Here is a 21,785-nt window from a genome sequence, read left to right on the forward strand (position 1 = left end):
GCAGGTCCAGCCTTCCTGTGTGGAGTTTGCATGTTTTGCCCGTGCTTGTGTGGGATTTCTCCGGGTACTCGAGTTTCCTCCCACATTCCAAAAACATGCATGGCAGGTTAATGGAACACTCTAAATTTCCCCTAGGTGTGAGTGTGAGTGCCAATGGTTGTATGTCTTTGTATGACCTGCGATTGGCTCGCAACCAGTTCAGGGTGCCCCCCGCCTACTGCCCAAAGACAGCTGGGATAGGCTCCGAGAGGAGAAGTGGATCAGAAAATGGATGGATGGATGGATGGATGGAAGTTTAAAAACATTAAAAAGTTCATAATTAGTAATTCTGATCCAATACAATTCCTATTTCTGTGTTTGTGCCGCAGCTGTACCCGATGAGTTTATGAGGACAGGGAGGGGCGGGTAGAGTCTTTCAGTGTACTTGTGCGTCAGGTTAGAAATCGTACACATTCAAATATATTTGCAGACACATTCAAACGTATTTGCAAAGTGCGTTCCAACAGAGTGATAAAATGTAGGCTAAATCATTAAAAAAATCCCCATTATTCCACAGTGTGTGCTTGTGCATGTCAACCATTCAACTGACAGCATTCACACTGATGTTATGTCACTCCTGAGAGACAAGGATCCACACAAATCTTGCTGTCAATCACAGATCATTTTTGCATAATTTTGCTGGCTTTTACTTTTATGAATAATTGACCATACTAAATTGGCATATAGCCCTGCTCCCCATGACCGCCGTGCATGGGACCGGACCTTGGTCTTATAAAAAAAAAAAAAGAGAGAAAAAAAAGTGGACCGACAGCCTTTCTAGTTGGGACCACTGCTCTAAATTGTCCCGAGCTGTGAATGTGAGTGTGGATGGTTGTTTGTCTGTGTGTGCCCCGCGTTTGTCTGGCTACCGGTTTTGGGTGTCCCCGCCTACTGCCCGAAGACCGCTGGGATAAGCTCCGGGACCCCTCACAACCCTTGTGAGGATATGCGGATAGGAAAATGTATAGATGGATGGAAATGAGATGAAGAGTTAATGTTGGATTCTGTTTTTAAAAAAAAGTGGAGGTTAGAAGTAAAACGCCCCAAAATGCAATTTTTGAGATAGCCCTGGCCACTCCATGGGTAATCTTGCCATCCCTAGGATAGAACTCTAGCACCAGTACTATATTGTGAGGGTTAGAGTTGTTGAGGTGATGTATTGGATGATAAATGCTGCTCAGACAGCATTTTCACAGCCCCTTTGTCCGAAATCTGCATTAATGTCATTGAAACACTATGGTATTTGTTTCAAAACTCAACTCTCAGAATTCCCACAATGAAATAAACATTGTACACATACAGTATATTTGGTCTTTCATGTTTTATGAATAATACTTTTATTACACTACAGACAAAAAAAAACATCTGTGAAATGACATATGCAGCACTTTGGGCGAGAAGTTCAACATTTATCTGTCTCAGAATCAGTGATGTGTTCTGAAGTTCATGACTGGTGAGGTACGGACTCCTTTGGAGCCAGTTATAATAATCCATCCATTAATTATACGGGTCGCGGGAGTGCTGGAGCCTATCCCAGCTGTCTTTGGGCATTTGGTCAGAACACACTGAGCCGGTTGCCAGCCAATTGCAGGGCACACATAGACAAACAACCATCCACCCTCACACTCACACCTAGGGACAATTTAGAGCAGGGGTGGCAGACCCGCGGCTCAGCTTTTTGGCTGGTTCAATGTATGTGATGCACACATGTAAACATCATGTGTGCGCATGCATGTGTGCAAGGAAGGGTATGATGTGGGTCTTTGCAGTAACTCAGTAAAAAAATGGCTCTTCGTCTCTGACTGGTTGGCCACCCCTGATTGTGTTCCATTTATTAAGATATATTAAGATAAGATTAAGATATCCTTTATTCGTCCCAAATGGGGAAATTACAATCAGAATTCAGAAAGGAAAACGTTGGGTAGGGAGAGGGAAAAAAAACACGCTCGAACTATCCTCTTCTGAGGATAATTTAAGTGCAGGATAAAAAAGACCCTAGCACATAAATAAGCATATGACAGTTACAACAAGTCACAAGACATAACATGTAATAAGGGGAAGGATGAATGGAAAGGTGAGGAGGGGGGTGGGGGGGGGGGACCGCGACGCGGCCGAACATGACCAGCTGCACGGATTCACACGAGCGCTCGCATGTTGAACCACGTCACGGAGGAAAAAGAATCGGAGCGATGAATACGGTGATAACAAGGATGTGCATGCACGTGTGGTTGTCCAGGTGTGTATGTTTATGTGTGCACAGGTCATAGCTGCTTCGTCGAGGTCTGCTCATCATGAAGACAGGCTTATCATCAGGCTTATCAGTCCATGGCCGAGAAGGAGGGTGGTGATGGTGGGGGCCCTAGACTCCATGCGTGCTTCCATCCACGGGAAAGGCCAGATAGCGTTGTTTGTTTTTGGAGGGACGGCCGCCAACAATTCCAGACAGCCTTGAGTCCTCGGTCTGTATCTCTTCACTGGTGCCAATCAGCCGGATCCGAAAACTTTCCGATGCGCAGATTCCAACTTCTCCATGGTGTTGTCGATCGCGCGGAGTCGCTCCAAAACCGCATCAATATTGTAGTTGAGCTCAGTCACCGCTTGAGTCTGAGTGTTGGACATTCGCGCCAAACCATCCAGAATGACCGGCAGCTTCTTCACTTCCAATAAAGCCGCTCCCGTCGGTTGAATTTTGCGATAGAACAGAAAGCTGCCAACACCATACAGCAGCATTCCTGTTATCAAAAGGCCAATAATGTAGATGTCTTCCACATCCTCCACAGACAGTATTCCCAGGCACACCGGTCTCCACTTTCTCCATGGATCCAGGGCCTATCCGGCAGCAAATGTCTCCGGAGGGCAAGCAGGCTCCCCACTGCCTGCTCTTTTCGTCAAAAAAAAATTGTCGATTACATCGAGAGACCAGCCAACTAATTCCATGGTTAGTTCTTCGGATAAAAATACGGTAGGAGGCTAGGAAGAAGTTACACAAAGACAGCACAAAGACTAAGTGGCGAGCAAGGAGAGGGTGAAGGAGAGGGCAGGAGCTGTGCAAAAAAGTGTCAGCCTTCGTCGAAAGCCAAGCAGAAAAGCAAGGAATGTGAAATTAAACAGGAGTACGCAGAGAAAAACCAACTCCACATATGAAGGCCGGAGCCAGAATCGCTGTAAGGCGGATGTGCTAACCAGTTGCTTTCTGTGCCACCAGCTATAATAATATGAATCCTAAATAGAAGATAAGGCGATTTTGAACTTAATTGAAACATTTGTTGTCAGAGCTTTCATTGAATTGAATTGAATTTGACTTTACAGTCAAACCTCGGTTTTTGTCCATAATCCATTCCAGAAGGCTGCTCGAAAACCGAATTGTTCAAAAACCGAAACCATGCTCTTTTTAAAATACAAATGTTTATTGAACACGTCTGCTCACAATGGAAAGCAACATGAGGAAGCGTCACTTCCTCGTGTAAGGAAGGTGAGAGGAGTCAAATGGTGCATTCAAATGCGCTCAGTTTGTTCGAGAACCGAATTTTGTTCGTCATCCGAGATATAAAAAACTCGAAATGTTTGGTCGAAAACCGAATTGGTCAAGAACCAAGACATTTTAAACCAAGGTTTGACTGTATTTGGTCTCCCACAGAAGAAACTTGTCTTGGAGGACAAGGTCCTGCCATGCTGCTACACATATTGAACAATGCAGTGTAGACAAAATACAGTGCATACGAACACAACACTCATCCAAAATCCATAAAAAACCTACAGGCATATGGACACCCCACACAGCCATCATGTCCTCCAGGACTGACGCAATGGTCCCTGTCGAAGATCATCATAAGGTTTCTGCCAAATCCGAATATTGTCAGAAGCCGCAAGAAGTGAAGGCACTAATGAACGTTTGATATGTGTGTCTACCACTTAAGATTGTTATCAATGTAAACCCCCAAGTATTTGTAAGAGGAGACCTGCTTGATGTTCTTGCTTGGAGATGGTGCTATGGTCCCCAATTGATCTAAGGTCAAACCGCATTTCCTCAGTTTTTTTATTATTATTTTTTTACATTGATGCTCAGGTGGTGCTCATTGTACCCGTCCACAAACAAACAGTGGCTACTGATGCCAGAGTCACTCGTCACTATTCACGGGCGTAATGACTTATCTTTCTTCTCAATGAAAAATAATCTCACTCTGACCGGAAATGTAGAGGTTACTCCCTCAAAGCCCCCCGTTTGAGTTGAGACACTTGGTATACTCAAGAACTGGGGAGAGTAACGTTAGATACCAGTTTTATTGCACAGTCATAAGATCTGTCCAGCGGCAAGGACTGAGCTCGATCCTTGATGAAAGCGTTATTTAGGTTGGAGTATTCTTGTGGACCTTTGTCTAGACCAGGGGTGGCCAACCCGCAGCTCGAGCCGCATGCGGCTCTTTGGCTGATTCAATGCGGGTCCCGGGCTCTCACACGACAAGCGTTTAAAACGCCGCGGCAGCGGCGATGCCATTCAAACAAGGCGCCAACTTCACAGTACGTACTACGTTAGCCTATCATCAAGCCCGTTACTTGATTGACATAGAGAGCAACCAATCAGATGAATGCATCACCGCTCATGCGCAAACAACGGTGCTCAGTGCTAAGCTAGTCAGCGAATTACCTCTGATTTTAAGGCAGCAGTGCCCAATACGTTGATCAGTATCGACCGGGAGCCAGCGAACTGGTCCCAAGTCGACCTCTAGTGGTGGGAGGAGGAAATGCGTGGGGGAAAAAAAAAGTGTGACATGGCATCTAACATCGGTAACACACACTTCCGGGTTGAGTGAACGCTGGCGCGTCTGGCTGGCGCGTCTGGCTGCCGCTGCTCACCTGCAATTATTCTTTTTTTGGCGGTTTGCTGTAGTTTCTGCGGTTTGCTCTCGTCATGGCGGAGTCTGTGCACTTCTGTTGCGGTTCGTTGTGGTTTTGGAGCGTAGGTCGTCGCACGGTTGTCCTCGGTCGCGCTGTCGTGGTGTCCTGCCTGTTTGGCTGTCGGATGGGTCCCCGTGCCTTCTGCACCCCTCTGCGCTCCGTGGTGGGGGTCGACGGGGCCTGTGTCTGGGCTACGCTGCTGTGAACCCTCCTGTCACTCCTCCGTCTGCCAGTGGGGAGACTGCTGCGGTGCTCGGTGGCGGGGCTTCTTGGGCTCCGCTTCCAGTGGTCGGGCTCCCCGCCTGCGCTGCACCGCTTCCCGGGCGTCGCTCCTCGTCCTTCCCGGGGGTGCATCCGCCATGGATCTCGTCGGGGCTCCCACCCCGATGGCTCCAGGGGCATCACCCCCTTTTGGTCGTCCTCCCGCCGGCCACGCAGCGACAACGGCAGAAACGGCGGCCGATCCGCGGACCACGACGCGTTGGGCGGCCTGGCTGGGTCAGCTAGTGCTCATCGCGACGGCGATGTTGCCGGCGTCAACTATTTAAAATCGCATATTCAGTTTAAATTTATCTCTCCTTGTATTATTTATGTGGTTTTATTGTTCTTGTTTTGATTGTAAAGTGTCCTTGAGTGTTTTGAAAGGCGCTTAGAAATGAAATGTATTATTATTATTATTATTAGTTAGTTTGTATCTTGAGCTTTCATTCATTTTCGGCCCGTTCCGACTATTGCTCATCGTGGTGTGCATGCATATGTGCGCGAGTGCACTGGTGGGCACCCACGTGAGTGCGTAGTGTGTGGGTGTGCGTGTGTGTGTCCTTCACTCGGCCATAACGTAAGGTTATGGCCGAGATTTATTCTTCTAAATTCGTAACATCGTCGTGAACAGTCAGCTCATCTTTGACGGAAGGACTCAATACGTGTCGGAAAATGCTGCGCAACGCACAGTTACAAAACTCTCTGCCGCCAAAATGCGAAAAGAAATGGTGTAGTCAGCAACTGACTGCCTACCCTGAACACAGTCTAATAATTGACCTCCCGCCTCTCTGCCTTGGATGGGATGGTGCAATACGTGAAAAACCTCAGCAATAAAGTCTGTGAATGAAGACTGGTATTTCAGTTGAGCGTTCTTCACAGCGATAGCCCAAAAAGTCCAGTCAACAGACTCATCATAAATGCAACCTTGATGTTATCCTTGGAGTAGGTAGTTGGTTGCTGGTTAAAAATCTCTGTTAGAGTGCAACGGGTGGGGTAAACTGAGTTACCAGGGAACGACCGAGGATGGATACGCCCCCAGCAGTTCCATCCATCCATCCATCCATCCATTTTTTATCAGGGATCTGGTCGTGGGGGCAACAGGTTTAGCAGTGAAGCCCAGACTTCCCTCTACCCAGCCACTTCTAGCGCTTCCCGGGGGATCCCGAGGCGTTCTCAGGCCAGCTGGGTGACATAGTCTCTCCAGCCGGTGAGACATACCCGAAACACCTCACCAGGGAGGTGTTCAGGAGACATCCTAATCAGATGCCTAAGCCACCTCATCTGGCTCCTCTCTACGTGGAGGAGAAGCGGCTCGACTCTGAGACGCTCCAGGATGACCGAGCTTCTCACCTTATCTCAAAGAGCGAGCCCAGACACGGTGCGGAGAAAACTCATTCCGGCCACTTGTATCCAGGATCTCGTTCTTTTGGTCACGGCCCATACCTCGTGACCGTAGATGAGGGTTGGAACGTAGATTGACTGGTAAATCTGGAGAGCATCGCCCTTTGGCTCAGCCCATTCTCTACCACGACAGACCAATACAAAGTCCGATTCTTTGCAGATGCTGCACCAATCCGCCTGTCGAGCTCTCTCGAGCTCTCGCTCCCTCCTGTCCTCATTCGTGAACATGACCCCAAGATACTTAAAAGCCTCCACTTGGGGCAAGATCCTCTCCCCGAGACAGATAGGGCACGCTATCCTTTTCCGACTGAGGACCATTGTTTCAGATTTGGAGGTGCTGATTTTCATCCCAACCGCTTCACACCCGGCTGTGAAATGCTCCAGTGAGAGTTGGAGAGCCCTGCGTTTCTGTCCATAAAGGTTCTGAACAGAATCGTGACAAAAAGCAGCCTTGGCGGGGCCTACCCTCACTGGAAACGATTCCGACTTCCTCAGGGATGAGAGTGGCTAGTGATAAAAAAAGCGGAAAGGGGTGTGGCCGGGGAGGGCGCGAGAGGGTGGGGACGGGGCCACTTAAAAAAGTGGCACAAAACATGCTGAAGATGAAGTGTATTCTATTCACACACGGTTTGAAACTTTAACAGAAAAACATCTCAAATTGTTCACTATTCTTTCAAGTGAAAATTTGTGCAATTTTACTTATGAGCACCAACATGTAACTTCAAATTTGCTGCTCAAAATCAAAACTAAAAAAGGAAACACATTCCCTGCCATATTTAAGATTTGTTCATTACTTGTATTCATAAAGTGTGTAAATGTGATAAAATGCTGTTGATTCTTACCTCATACAGTGATAGCGAAGTCCCACACTGTTTACTATATATGCGTTATGAATGTATTTTATTATATAAAGTGATGTATATTTACAGTATATAAAACAATATACAGTTACATGAGGTAGAATACTTAATTTTCTCTTAATTTTAAACTTTTTAGCAAGCCCTAAAAGCTTATTGGTCCCCTCCTTCTTTTTCAGTCTATTTTTAGCCAATTCCTCATGTCCTTTCACATGGTCCAACCTTGCTTTCGTCCAATTCATCCTTTGTCTTTCTCTTACTCTGGATGCTTGTTCTTGGCATTGCCATTGATGCCTGAGAAGCTTTCTTGATATCCTTCTTTCCCTGGAGTTCAGCCTTGTATTTTGAATAGGCTCTTTTCATGTTTCCCATGAGCAAAGGATCAACTGGAGAATGCAGCACACTTTCTCTCTTGAAGTACTGTAGAGGTGTTTTCTTGCTTGTTCGCATGTGGTAGCTCACCGTCTGAACTGCACTTAGTGTGTGGATCTCCATGCGGCAAGACTTTTGGTCTCGGACATCACCCATAATGTTGAAAGAGCCTTCAACCTGTGGACCGTGAAAACATGAAAGTAAAGCATGCACCATCTTTGTCAAAGCTGGGTACAGATCCAGGAGACGCTGATCTGACCACCAATGGTCGATCCTCATGTCTGTATCATATGGTCGTACAAATGATCTACATCATTGGCCTTTTGATAACAGGTATGCTGCTGTTTGTTGTTGGCAGCTTGCTATTCTATCGCAAAATTCAACCGACGGGAGCGGCTCTATTGGAAGTGAAGAAGCTGCCGGTCACTCTGGATGGATTGGCGCGAATGTCCAACACTCAGACTCAAGCGGTGACTGAGCTCAACCGCAATATTGTTGCGACTTTGCGGTTTTTGGAGCAACTACGCGCGATTGAAAATACCATGGAGACGTTGGAATTCACGCTGCGAAAGAATTTTTCGGATCTGAATGATTGGCGCCAGTGAGAGATACAGACCAAGGACTCAAGGCTGTCTGGAATTGTTGGCGGTCGTCTTTCTAAAACAAACAATGCTATCTGGCCTTTCCCCTGGATAGAAATACGCATGGAGTCTAGGCCCCCCCCCCCCCCCCCCCCCCCCCTTCTCGGCCGGGACTGTCTTCATGATGAGCAGACCTCGACGAAGCAGCTATGACCTGTACACCCATACACATACACGACTGGACAATGCGCATACACAGCCTTGTTATCACCATCTTCATCGGTCCGATTCTTTTCCCCCCGTGACGTGGTTCGATAATGCGTAGCGCAACGGCGAACCGTGCAGCTGGTCATTGTTCGGCCGCGTCGCGGTTAAACGCCCCCCACCCCTCCCATTCATCCTCGCCTTATACATGTTATGTCTTGTGACTTGTTGTAACTGTCATATGCTTATTCATGTGGTAAGGTCTTTTTTTTTTAATCCTGGACTTAAATTATCCTCGGAAGAGGCTAGTTCGAGCGTGTTTTTTTTCCCCTCTCCCTACCCAACGTTTTTCCTTTCTGAATTCTGATTGTAATTTCCCCATTGCGGGACAAATAAAGGATATCTTAAAGGAATCAACCTGAAATCTTCGCACCTGCAGCTCAAACTCATCTTTTTCTTCAGTCTTCAGCACATTTGTCACCAGTGCTCAGAGTCGCAGAAGATGTTTTCTTGCAACTGAGTGGCCACGTGCTGTGGGGTCCATCACTGCCATACACTACAGAACTTTAGTTGTCGAGTGGCAACTTTGTACTAAAGTACTTGGCATACTTGACATATGCAGTTTCCACCTGCTCAAGGAATGAGCTGATTGTGGAGTCAGACCTGTGTGATGATGATATCAGTCCTTTTACAGTGGTCCCCACAAACATCTCTCTTTTTGGCACATGACGGCTGGGATAGTGTATGATGGCTGTATCATGCTTAGGCTTGAGACCATGCACAGCTTCTGCCTTCAAAAAACAAGCGAGGAATCCCTTATACAAGGTGAACTGCTTCTCATGTAGCCTGTGGATGAGTGGCGCCTTCATCTCGAACAGACATACGTATTCTTTGAGCAATGGCAATGTTACCATAAAGAAATTCAATATCAACATAGTTTTCTTGCTACAAAAAACATTCAATAATTCTCTGCTTTCTTGTGTTGCCGTCTTTGGTCAACTTCTTCACTCCCAAAGCCTTCTGAATTGCTTTTATACTGTCCATAGCTTCTTTTTATTTTTATTGTCCACATTCAAAGTTAGTTTCATCTGAAATTCACACTTGACAGCACTTGGTAGCTCCTTCTGCCAGAGACTGTTACACCCGCGCTGCAAGAAGGAGAGATACCGACTCTCGTTCCTACCGACTGCTGTCAGGCTGATGAATAAAAAATAATAATCATAATAATAATAATAATTAAATGATGTGAAGGAAAATTGTAAATAGTACTGCGATTTATCCATTTGTGTTCATATTGCATTTAATTGAAAGATGTTTGTTGTTCTTTTTTTCTCTCTTTCTCCTTTCTTCTTTCTACATACATTCTTGCTGCTGGAGGCTGTAAATTTCCCCAGTGTGGGACAAATAACGGATATCTTATCTTATCTTATCTTATCTTATCTTAAATTCACCGATGGCACTGGCAAAGAATGGGAATCTGAAGTGCCTGGAAATTTTTTTTAAACGATACCCTTGAGCTACTATAGTGACGTTGTTGCACCCGAGATGCTGCCAAAGTGCGTCTCTTGCCACCACGTCAGGTTTCGACTAAAGTAGGCACTGATTCCTTTTTACAAACTCACAAGTTCTTGAATCGACTTTATTTTTCTGTTCCGTTCATGTTCGGGGCGTTATGGCTGTTGGGTTAGTGGGTCGATCGCGGTAGGTTGCTTGAAAAGTCGATCTTCGGTCTTTTCTGCTTGGCTCTCGATGAAGGCGGACGCTTTTTTGCCCTGTTCCTGACACCCCCCCCCCTCCCCTCCTTGCTCGCCACTCAGTCTATGTGCTGTCCTTGTGCTGTCTTTTCCTAGCCTCCGCCGTATTTTTTCATCCTAAAAAACAAACCATAGAATTGGTTGGCTGGTCTCTTGATGCAATCGACAAGATTTTTCTCGACGAGAAGAGCAGGCAGTGGGGAGCCTGCTTGTCCCTCGGGACATTTGCTGCTGGGAACACACTAGATCCATGGAGGAAGCGGAGAATGGTGTGCCTGTCAATACTGACCGTTGAGGAGGAGGAAGACGTCTACATTATCGGCCTTCTGATAGCAGGTATGCTGCAGTTTGGTGTGAGCAGTTTCCTGTTCTAGCGCAAAATCCAACCAACGCGGGCAGCTTTATTGGAAGTGAAGAAGCTGCCGGTCATTCTTGATGGTCTAGCGCGAATGTCCAACACTCAGACTCAAGCGGTGACTGAGCTCAACTGCAATTGCGGTTCTGGAGTGTCTCCACACGATCAACAACAACAAGGAGAAGTTGGAATTCTCGCTTCGAAAAGGAATTGAGGATTTGGCTGATCGGCACCAGTGAAGGGATACAGCCACGGACTCAAGGCCACCTGAAATTGTTGGCGGCCGTCCCTCCAAAACAAACAACTGTATTTGGACCCCTTTCCCCTGGATGGAAGGAATGCACGGAAGCTAGTGCCCCCACCATCACCCCCTCCTTCTCGGCCATGAACTGATAAGCCAGGACTGTCTTCATGAGCAGACCTTGACGAAGCAGCTGCGGCCTGTTCACGCATACACAACCAGACAATCACACGCGCATACACATCCTCATCATCACCGTCTTCATCGTTCCTCTCTTTTTCCCCCGCGACGTGGAATGATCTGCGGAGCGCATGGCGGACCGTACAGCTGGTCGGATGAGCGGCGTCGCCGTCACCCCCCCCCCCTCCCATTAATTCTCCCCCTAATTACATGTTATGTATTGTGACTTGTTGTAACTGCCATATGCTTACTTATGTGCTATGGTCTTTTTTAAAATCTTGGACTTAAATTATCCTCAGAAGAGGATAGTTCGAGCGTGGGTTTTTTTCCCCTCTCCCTACCTTGTGGTTTCCTTTCTGAACTCTGACTGTAAATTTGCCCATTGCGGGACAAATAAAGGATATCTTAAAATGGTTGAGCACCCCTGCTCTAAATTTGTCCCTAGGTGTGATTGTGAGCATGAACAGTTGTTTATCTATGTGTGCCCTGCCATTGGCTGGCAACCAGTTCAGCGTGTGCCCCGTATAATGCCCAAGACAACTGGGACATGCTCCATTACTCCCGCAACTCTTGTGTGGATAAGCGGAGCAAATAATGGATGGATGGTTTAATGGATAAGTTAAGCTTGTTAGTTTGGAAAAGATGGGATTTTTTACAAGGAAGTGTTTACTACAAGGAGTGATTTGGAATATAAACTCCTAAATGGAGGGGCATTTACTGGACATCAAAAATGTGTTTCCAAATCATCTTAATGTATTATATTAAACTTTAATATTGAACTACAAATATTTTATTCTGACAGTATGTTTCATTTATTTCATTTTAAGGGCCCTGGAAAGGCTGGCACTCACTGTGCTCTGGACTGTGGCTCCGGTATTGGTCGTGTGACCAAAGGAGTTCTCCTCCCGGTGTTTGAGAAAATGGAGATGGCAGACATGATGGAGCACTTCCTTCTCCATGCACATGAGGACTACCTGGGTGATCATGCAGATCGAATTGAGACCTACTACTGCTATAACCTACAAGAATTTACACCGCCAAAAAACAAGTATGATGTCATCTGGATGCAGTGGGTGGCATGTAAGTATTAAGAGTTATTAGTATTAAAATGCTGCAGTCCCTTGAATGAACATCATTTTTTTGCTTTTTGGTCATCTGGTAGGCACCAAGCTAATGGGTTTTAGAGATTTTAAAGCCTTAAAACCATTAATTTTATCAACAAAATGTTACATTTTTTGTTGAAATACTGTCCTCTTGTTAAAGGGTGCCCAAACTATTTTGACCGAAGATCTACTTTTCGATCAACCAACCTGCTGCGATCGACCCGTTACCGCGTATACGCACACACGTACACACGCATGCCATGATGAGCAATAGCCTGACGCTGAGGCATGCAACGCACTTAGGCAGCCTGTTAATGATTGTAGCTCACGCGTACCGTTTTAAAATGCTTCTCTCAGCCCTCCAGATTCCCATTCTTTGTCCGTCCACTCGGTGAATTGTACAAAACAAACTCTGAATGAGAATAATGATAACGATAAAAGATATAGCGCAACAACTCTGATCACAAGCTGCAACTGCACACTGGTGAGCACTAACAATTTACGGTGATGCAGTCACACGTCGCCATAGGTTAAAGATGACCTGCTTTATTTTATTCTTTAAATACTTTTTGTGAAAGTGAGACTGATTGAATGATAAGGGTGAAGTGTGCATTAACAGAAAAAAAATATATTACTAAGATGCACAGAGACACAAATGTTTTTTTTTCCCTCTACACCACTCTAGCTTAAAGCCTTAAAACCATTAATTTTATTAACAAAATTTTAATTTTTTTTGTTGAAATACCATTCCCTATTTGCTTACAAAATTGGCAAAACATGCTAATGTGTATTCAATGTACACACCACTTGAATCTTTCACAGGAAAAAAAAATCCTAAAATTGTTCACTATTCTTTCAAAATTTGACATACCGTATTTTCACGACTATTTGACGCACCGTACGGTTGGGCGCAGTCTCATTAATTGGTGACATTTCTGTATTTTACACAAAGACAGACCGCACTATTCCAATGGGCGCAGTTTTACAGTGGTAAAACATACACCAGCTTAAACATACGGCATGCATGCGCGCACGCTAACACGTTAGCTTGAAGCATACGGTAGCATGCCAAGACATACAGATACAAGCTAAAAACACGTTTTTAAAAAGGCAACGAAAGCAGAACTGAGTTCGGGTGTATTTTATTTAGCCATCGTACAATGTTCTCACGTTTTTCGATCAATCATCACCCAGAAATCCATCAAAGTCCTCATCCTCTGTATCAGAAGCAGAGGAATGCACATCCCAGTTGTCATTGAACGCATCACATGCTAGTGTGAGTTGCTACGCATTGCCGAGCGGAAAGAAGGAGCAGTAACAGCAAAGTCAACATTTCTCTCGTGTGAAGCTTTCCCACATTTGAAAGTAAAGAACAGAGCGAAACATGGTGGCAGCGCGTGTGTGTGTAGAAAGAATTGAACAATTGTGCAAGTACCGTAATCCATCAAAAACGCCGCGTTCCCTCTCGTTGTTGCGTATTGTGGCGTAACTCGCCCAGCGCTGCTTCTCACTCTTTGTAAAGTTGTGTTTGCCATCGATCATCCATTGTTCCCATGCCGTTCGCAACTTTACTTTGAACGCCCGGTTGATGCCAATGTCCAGCGGTTGGAGTTCTTTAGTCAAGCCTCCGGGAATAACGGCAAGCTCAGAGTTCATTTGCTTGACTTGGTTTTTCACCGCTGCTGTGAGATGGGCACGCATGCCAAAAGCATAACCGGTGGCTTTAAGTTTGAACTGAGCTTCGTAGGCGTGTCTCTTTGACGAATTTATTTTCAGGGGTTCTTAGAAACCAAAACCGGAGTTGTTTTGCAACAATGCACATTGCCACACTCTATACAGGTGTTGGTACCTGCTTGCGGCGTCCCTTTAGCGTCCACTTACACGCCCACCCTTCACCCATTGTGGCGGACTGCTCCCCAGCTTGCCTGTCCTCTCTCTCTCTCTCTCCTCATATCTGTATATATACACGCCCACCCTTCCCTGATTGGGCGACTTCTTTCCCGCATGCCTGGCCACAGTCACTTCCGCCTTTTCTCTATATAAACAGCGTGTCGGCTGTCAGTCAGATTTTGGAACTCAGCGCATACAAAGGACGCTCCGCACCATAAGGCGTCCTGTCCATTTTGGAGAAAATTTAAGACTTTTAATGGCGCCTTATAGTCGTGAAAATACGGTAGGCCTTTGTGCAATTCTGCTTATGTATTCCTGGTGAGCACCAACATGTAACTTAAAATGTGCTGCTTAAAATCAAACCTAAAAAACAAAAAAACAAAGAAAGTAACATGTCATCTGACCCGGTGTGGCTGAAAGAAGTTGAGAGTGGTGAGGTGAGACCAGACCACCACTACCCACCATTTTGTGTGATGGCAGGAACACAGATACTTGAGATAACAGTTCCTCTTTTGATGTTAAACATGACCTGTGGAGGGGGGGCCCTAAAAGTGGTCGGGTCGAGGGGCACTAAAGCTGATTGTAAACACAGTGAGCAGGAAATACCTTCAACAGCATTCTACATTGTTTCTTTCAAGTGTCTGAACAAACACAACTAACAGAGAGGAATAACACCGTAACCATAAAACCTAACTAATAAGAGAGGAATAATACAAGAGTATTCCATTTCTAGGAGATGATTGTTACAAGGACGCCAAGCTACGCTATGGGCTTGGGAAGGTTATACAGCATGACTAAATATGAGCAGAATACAGACTTCACTCTGTAAATATTTCCATCCTCTCTATCCGAATAGAATGACATCGTTACAAACTGTACACAGAGCTTTGCCAGTGACATCGAGCTTTTTCACGAAATCCGACACAAGCACAGACAATGGTTCTCTTTACTGGTTCCTACTGGGGACACCGTCAGCTTTCTATCCAACCAGTCCTATCAAAACTTGTTTTTCAGATCCGCATCTATCTGTCGCACGTTAGCTTCGTCACGAGTCTCAATATCATTCGGCATTTGTTTCATACAGACTACATACACGGGTAATTTCAATACACTACAGCCCTTGTGCAAAACCATTCAGAATTCGCAGGAAAGGGGTTTAGGAAGGCGAACACGGATTGGTTGTGATTCTGCATTGGCCGATCACAATCACAACAAGTAAGACATTGGTTTTAGCCCATTTACGAAGTAACGACAAACTAACGCTTCACAATAAAAAAAGTATTCAAAATGGATGCTTGCAAACTATTTGTAAACATTACGAGTCCCGAGTCTGCCGAAGACAAGTCAGTCCGGCAGCCCAGAAATAACACCAGACCCTACCCCAGCCCCTCTAAAATTTTCTCAATGGATTTGGAACAATATAAAAAAGGTCCATTTTGACTGGAAAAAAAGCGGAATTCCGCAAAAAAGTGGAAAAATCTCATCCCCAATTGCAGGATTTTAGAGCGGACGGAATCTGGGATGAAGTGCCGATCCTTAGGGCACAAGCCAGAATTTGCTTGCTGTCATGCCTCCAGAACTGCCCACTCAATGTCACACATTGCCGGCCCGATGAAGCGTGAAGAGGCGAGGATAGTCTAAGAATCTTGCCTCTTTGAAGATGGAGTATGCCTGGGAGGGAGAGCATCAGATTTAAAACTACGGGAGCCGGTATGGTAGGATCGAGTGAAATTACAGCGCCCTAGGAATAAGGCCCAACGAGCCGGATAAGAGTTTAGGTGCTTGGTAGATTGCAGATATGTGAGGTTTTAGTACCAGAAAGGGGGATCTCAGCTCCCTCCCGGCAATATCTCCACTCCGGAAGCACAGCGACCACAGCCAACAATTCACGGTTGCCGACATCATAGTTTCTCTCTGGGGAGGAAAATGAACAGGATCTGGCCCGAGCTGACCCTGAGCGCGCATGTAGCCCAAAAAACTAATAGAGGGAACATCAAACATGCATTTTTCTGCTTTGACAAAGAAATTGTTTTCTAGGAGGTGCTCCAGAACTAATCTATCATGCTGGACATGTTCTTCCGGGGTTTGAAAGAAAATCAAAATCCATCCATCCATTTTCTGATCCGCTTTATCCTCACAATGGTCATGGGGCGTGCTCTATACAACTTTGACCGGGGGTTGGCAAAACGTGGCTCTCGAGCCGCATGCGGCTCTTTAGTGCCATCTCGTGGCTCCCTGGAGCTTTATAAAATGTTCGAAAATGGAAAAAGATGTGGGAGGGAAATAAATTTTTTTGTTTTAAATTTGGTTTGTGCAGGAGTAAAAACATGAAACAAACATTCTAAACGTGTCCCAATGCTGTAAAAAATGTGTAGAATAAATATTACATTTCAATGTTTCTGTCAACGAAGATTTGCATCATAGCCTGCGACACGTTTCCATGAGCAGGGCAGGATGTAAGGCAAAAAAAAAAAAAACGCCGTTTCATGTACAATGGTACTTTTCAGAAATAAAAACACTTTTTTGTTTCTTTAATTTATTTGCCTTTTATTTAACCTACAAACGTGTCAGATCATTTTGCCTGACCCTATATCTCTCTCTTATTAGAGCTGTCAAACGATTAAAATATTTAATTAAAAATGCAACTGTCATAATTAACTCAAATGAACTAAAAAAAATTAATCGTGATTACTCACACATTTTTTATCGTTTCTGAATTTCCTTTTACATTTTTTGTCCTATTTTTCCCCATTTTAATGCTCTCATCAACTTGGAATCATGAATCAGTTTTCTATGTGCCAAATGCAAATATTTACTGAAATAACCATTTCGATTTTCAATTTTGCATGAACATTTTTCACTTGGAGCAGTTGTTCACACATAATCTCTCACACAATATTACTGTCCATCAACAACAGTGAAAAAAAATATTTTTTCACACAACAGCTGCTTTAACAGCTTTTTTAATGAAATCAAAACAGAGCAATATAACATTATAAAGTGCACATCTAAGGTAAAGTAGTACTCAGCCTATAGTGGATTTAAACCATGGTTGCATACTTCGTTTTCCCTAGTTTGCTTTGAACACCAAGCTTGAACACCAAGAAACAGAAGTCTGTTTCTGTATGTTTGTTGGAGAATAACGAGACCCCGAACACTAGTGTTCGTTATGTGCCGCTGTATTCAAAACTGCCGGCCGTACAAACAAGCGCAAGCACTTCCCCCGTGCTGCTGGGGCAAACCATTCTGAAAGAGGGGGGTTTCACTCCCCCTAACACAGTCAGGCTATGTTGATTATGTTGGTCCTTCTTGCGCGGAAGTCTCTACGGTTTTTGTGTCTACCTCATTTCGGATGATTACACTTGGTTCGATGACAACACTGGAGACGTTTAATTTTTGCTAGGTCGCTACAACAGCAGCGCACTGTCACTGTCAGACGAACACAGAGAAGCTCCACCCGCTCTATTTATATGGACACGGAACACTGTAACCTTCCACACAAAATAGTTCCAAACAAGTAACAATCGTGTCAGTGGCATACATCGTATACCTGTATGATACACAGAGAGAGAAGAACAGGTAACTTTGGTCTTGTCAGTGGAGCAATCTGGCAACTATTTAAAAGTAAACTCTCCATTCATAAACTCTTTAAGTATCCGTTTTCGGCGTCTCACGCTGCCATGGCTGGCAAAACAGACATGGGCGTGAACCTCTGCAGCTCGCTTGTTGTTTTGTTTCTGGTGTATTTATAGAGCACCGTAACATCCGCTTGTGACGTGTGCCACGTTAATCTCGTGAGAAAAAAATTAATCCTGTTAAAATTCATTTAAATTAATGGCAATAAAAACGCACTAAACTGACAGCTCTAATATATGTATATATATATATATATATATATATACATATATATATATATATATATATATATATATATATATATATATATATATATATATATATATATATATATATATATATATACACACACACACACACACACCAGACACGAGTGTGACGCTGACAAATCTGTCAGTGTATGCATTCTCCCGTGTACTTTAGCGCAGCCTCCGCACTGTGGCGGGGGTACTCAGGTCTAGCGTCATATTTCATGATGTGACTCATTTTGCAGCAGCTGACGAGTCATGACTGTCACCCGCCGACTCGACTAATTCGTCCTGACATGCTGACGTCGCGAGGAGGCACCTGTCCTACATATGCTCACTGACAGCCCAACAGCTGGATGTGTATCATTACTACGTTATGATGACGGCCAAAAGTTGACCTTATATCAAATTAAATGGTGAAAAAGCATGGGTGCCAGTAGACTTTTTTTCTTCTTTTGTGAGGAGCATTTCCACATGCTGAAGGGACTTTTCAGTTGAAGCACCAGTCACAAACATGTGCGGTAAATTTTTGAATTATTATTTATTTTATGTTTTTTGGTAGGGAGGGAGGATTATTTGATCCGTCACATGTGACGTGCCTTGCGTGACAACCTGGTCAACTCTCAATTTGCACGATCTCCTAAGCTTTCCGATATGAGCATGTTATTAGGATTATATTGCTTTTCTTGGAATTATTACAAATAAAAGTAAAAACACAGGCTACTTCAAGACACGCACAAGTCACACGCGATGACCTCCAATCCGGATTGAAGATGCAATTTCATTTCACAATTAAAGTGTGACATATTTTCAAACTAAATGAAACTCTCATGTCCCGTGAAATTAGGGCCACCCTCAGATGTCAACAAATTACTCCTTGGTTGTTACGCACATGTATCATGCATAAAGATTTGACTTAAGTGTCAATGGCAGAATATGTCCTTAAGTGTACAGAAAAGTAATGTCTTTATTGCTATGTGTTTTATTTGTTTCTCTGTAGGCCACCTGACAGACAAAGACCTGATGAATTTCCTTATTCGCTGTAAGAAGAGTTTGCGTTTAAATGGTGTCATTATTATAAAAGACAATATGGCACGACAGGGATGTAAGCTGGACACCATTGACAGCAGCATAAGTCGACACCTGGATATCATGAAGACCATTATTTACAAGGCTGACCTCGAGATCTTGGCTGTTGAACGGCAGGAGGGCTTCCCAGAGGTCATGATGCCTGTATGGATGATTGCAATGAAATAGAATTTGGCAAAACAGGCCGTTTAATTGATGAGACAGATTGATTAGACAGTACTTTTGGGTTATAGATTTCCTTTTTTTTGTTAAACTTTGTGGTGCAGTTTCAAGGTTGCTGATGGTGTCATGATACACTAGCCTGTGGGCAGCAAGGGATCGGTTCCCACTCAGTGACGGTGAGGATGTGGGTGTGAAAGGTTGTTTTTCTCTATATGTGCCCTGCAGCTGACTGGTGACCCGTTCAGGGGGTACCATAGTTTTCCTTCCGCTCAAAGTCAGCTGGCATACGTTCCAGCACCCCCCGCGAACCTGTTCAGGATAAGCCATGTTGAATATGGATGGGTGATAGAGGGTCAGTAGAATTTGGACAGGTGAATGAACCTAAAGGAAGAGACACCAAACAAATGTTTTTTTTTCCACGTGTCATATACTTCGATTGATAATTGCTAAATTCCTCACATTGACAGTATACTTGATCAAATAGATGGCTTTCACACAACGGTCCTGGACTCAATACCTGGCCATTGTCGAATTGCCCTCTGACTGACTGGCAATTAGCACAGAATGTAATTCCTTCTGTCCTAACTGTATTAACTGGGATCGTGGCAATTTGCCCAGAATGTAATTCCTTCTTTCCTAACTGTATTAACTGGGATAGGCTACAGCTGGATGGATATTTCATCATTTAAATAAATGTTGTTTCATTATTAATCTTTCCCAAAAAGTATAAATTATTAAATTAAAATTAGTTACTGATTTGTGGAGTACTTGGGGTAATAATCTCTCCAATTAAACACGATTTGATATGAATATTGACACATGATACATGGGGTGCAATATGAATTAAGGATGGTTCAAAAAGTGATTCACATGATTCTCGATTCCGGATTACTCATTTATTCAATAGAAGAGTCATTACAAGAATCTATTTTTTTTTTTATAATTATTCAATCGTATGTACAAGATCTAGTTTCATGTGATACACTTGCATCTTTCAAATAAAATGTAAAAGTTTCAGATTCAAATCACTTTTTGTCACACCCCTCAAGAGAACCTTTCGACGTACTAAAGCAGGGGTGGGCAAACCTTTTGGCTTGGGGGCCACATTGATTTCGAAATTTGACAGGTGGGCAGGGTCAGCACAAGATACGGTACATACAAAAAACTGTATATGTTGACAGTCCATACCAAACATCAACAGCACAAAAGTATTACCATACTTTTCTTAAATGAGAGCAGTGAAACAACTATGGTATATGTTCTGTATGAAGTCCAAGTAAGTTAACAACATACATGTGTGACAACACAAGCAACAAAGTGCAACAATATATTGCCCTCTTCCTCAACTGGCGGACCGCGATCCACGACCGGACCGCCGACCTCCTCTGTCCGGACCCCGACCTCCTCTGTCCGGGCCCTCTGCAAATTGTATAAAATAATAATTTATAAAGTGATTTTTACGTTAGACATTTTATATTTGTGGACTATAATCTGCGCATTACCGCGATCGCTTGTTAAAATTATCCGTTGTATTCTTTGCGTGCACTAACAGATGTTATGCAGAGGACCGCGGCAGCGCGACTTTGCGTGTATAATGTTTGACTCACTGGAGACCCTGGCTGAGCAGGGCATATCGGCGCTGATTGGCTCCTCTGAACTGAAGGTGTGGCCATACATATGCGTCAGCATATACGATGCGCTGATTGGCTCCTCTGAACTTAAGGTGTGTCCATACATGAGCGTCAGCACGGGTCTATTCCAAAACACACCCATTCAAAATGGATGATTGTGTCAGGAAACGGACGCAGTGTGCTCACAGCTTCAGCCCAGGAGAGCCGCACACAGACAATTAGACAAAACGAATCGCGGGAGGTTTCGATTGTGTGCAGTTCTGCTCCCGTCTACATCGGGGATAATAACAGAACACCGCAACATGGGAAATGAACATCACAATGGCGTCTTCAAATAATATTTACATGCCTCAGACATTGCATTCACCTTTAGTGGAAGAAAAGCACTGCACATTCCTGTGCTCCCTTGTGTCAGTATTTAAAATGGATAATGCAACAAAATGAGATGAGTAAAAGTCGTGGTTGCCTTCTTTCCACTCACTCACTGTCTTAAACTTGATCTCCCCTTGATCACCACACAAGACAGTGTTGCTTAGCGAATGTCGTGGAATGAACTTTTGAACCTAGCCACAGGATGCTTCGAAGTCTTCGATGCCCATAGCACTATGGAATCCGATTGCTCTCTTATTCGCGGCCCAGTTTGCGTAAAGTTTTTAGCACGATAACAGTCAAACCATTCCAGGAAACGTTTATTTACTCGACTGTCCGTCGAGCCGCAAGCAATTCACTCTGAGCATGGAAACTGCCAGAATCGGACTGAGCAAGATTTGCTTCCTTGTTTTTCAAAGTCTTGTAGATTTTGAGTCTTTCACACCCAAGTGTCTCCTGAATGTTTCGTACTTCGAAACCTGCTTCGTTTAATCAGATACACTTTACTTTCTCTTC

At 44.3% G+C, this 21,785-nt stretch overlaps 1 protein-coding gene across 1 annotated transcript in view; it reads left to right on the forward strand.

Moving 5' to 3' along the window:
- The window catches only part of ntmt2 (N-terminal Xaa-Pro-Lys N-methyltransferase), a 28,754-nt gene extending 7,684 nt beyond the window's left edge, over positions 1 to 21,070 (forward strand). The window contains exons 3-4 of the mRNA XM_052073481.1: positions 11,969 to 12,221; positions 19,019 to 21,070. Of these exons, the coding sequence (XP_051929441.1) occupies positions 11,969 to 12,221; positions 19,019 to 19,275 (510 nt within the window). The 3' untranslated portion in view covers positions 19,276 to 21,070. The remainder of the gene's footprint in view (positions 1 to 11,968; positions 12,222 to 19,018) is intronic.
- Positions 21,071 to 21,785: the final 715 nt, after the last annotated feature.

This window comes from Hippocampus zosterae, chromosome 8 (genome assembly GCF_025434085.1).
Source record: "Hippocampus zosterae strain Florida chromosome 8, ASM2543408v3, whole genome shotgun sequence".
NCBI classification, from domain to species: Eukaryota; Metazoa; Chordata; class Actinopteri; order Syngnathiformes; family Syngnathidae; genus Hippocampus; species Hippocampus zosterae.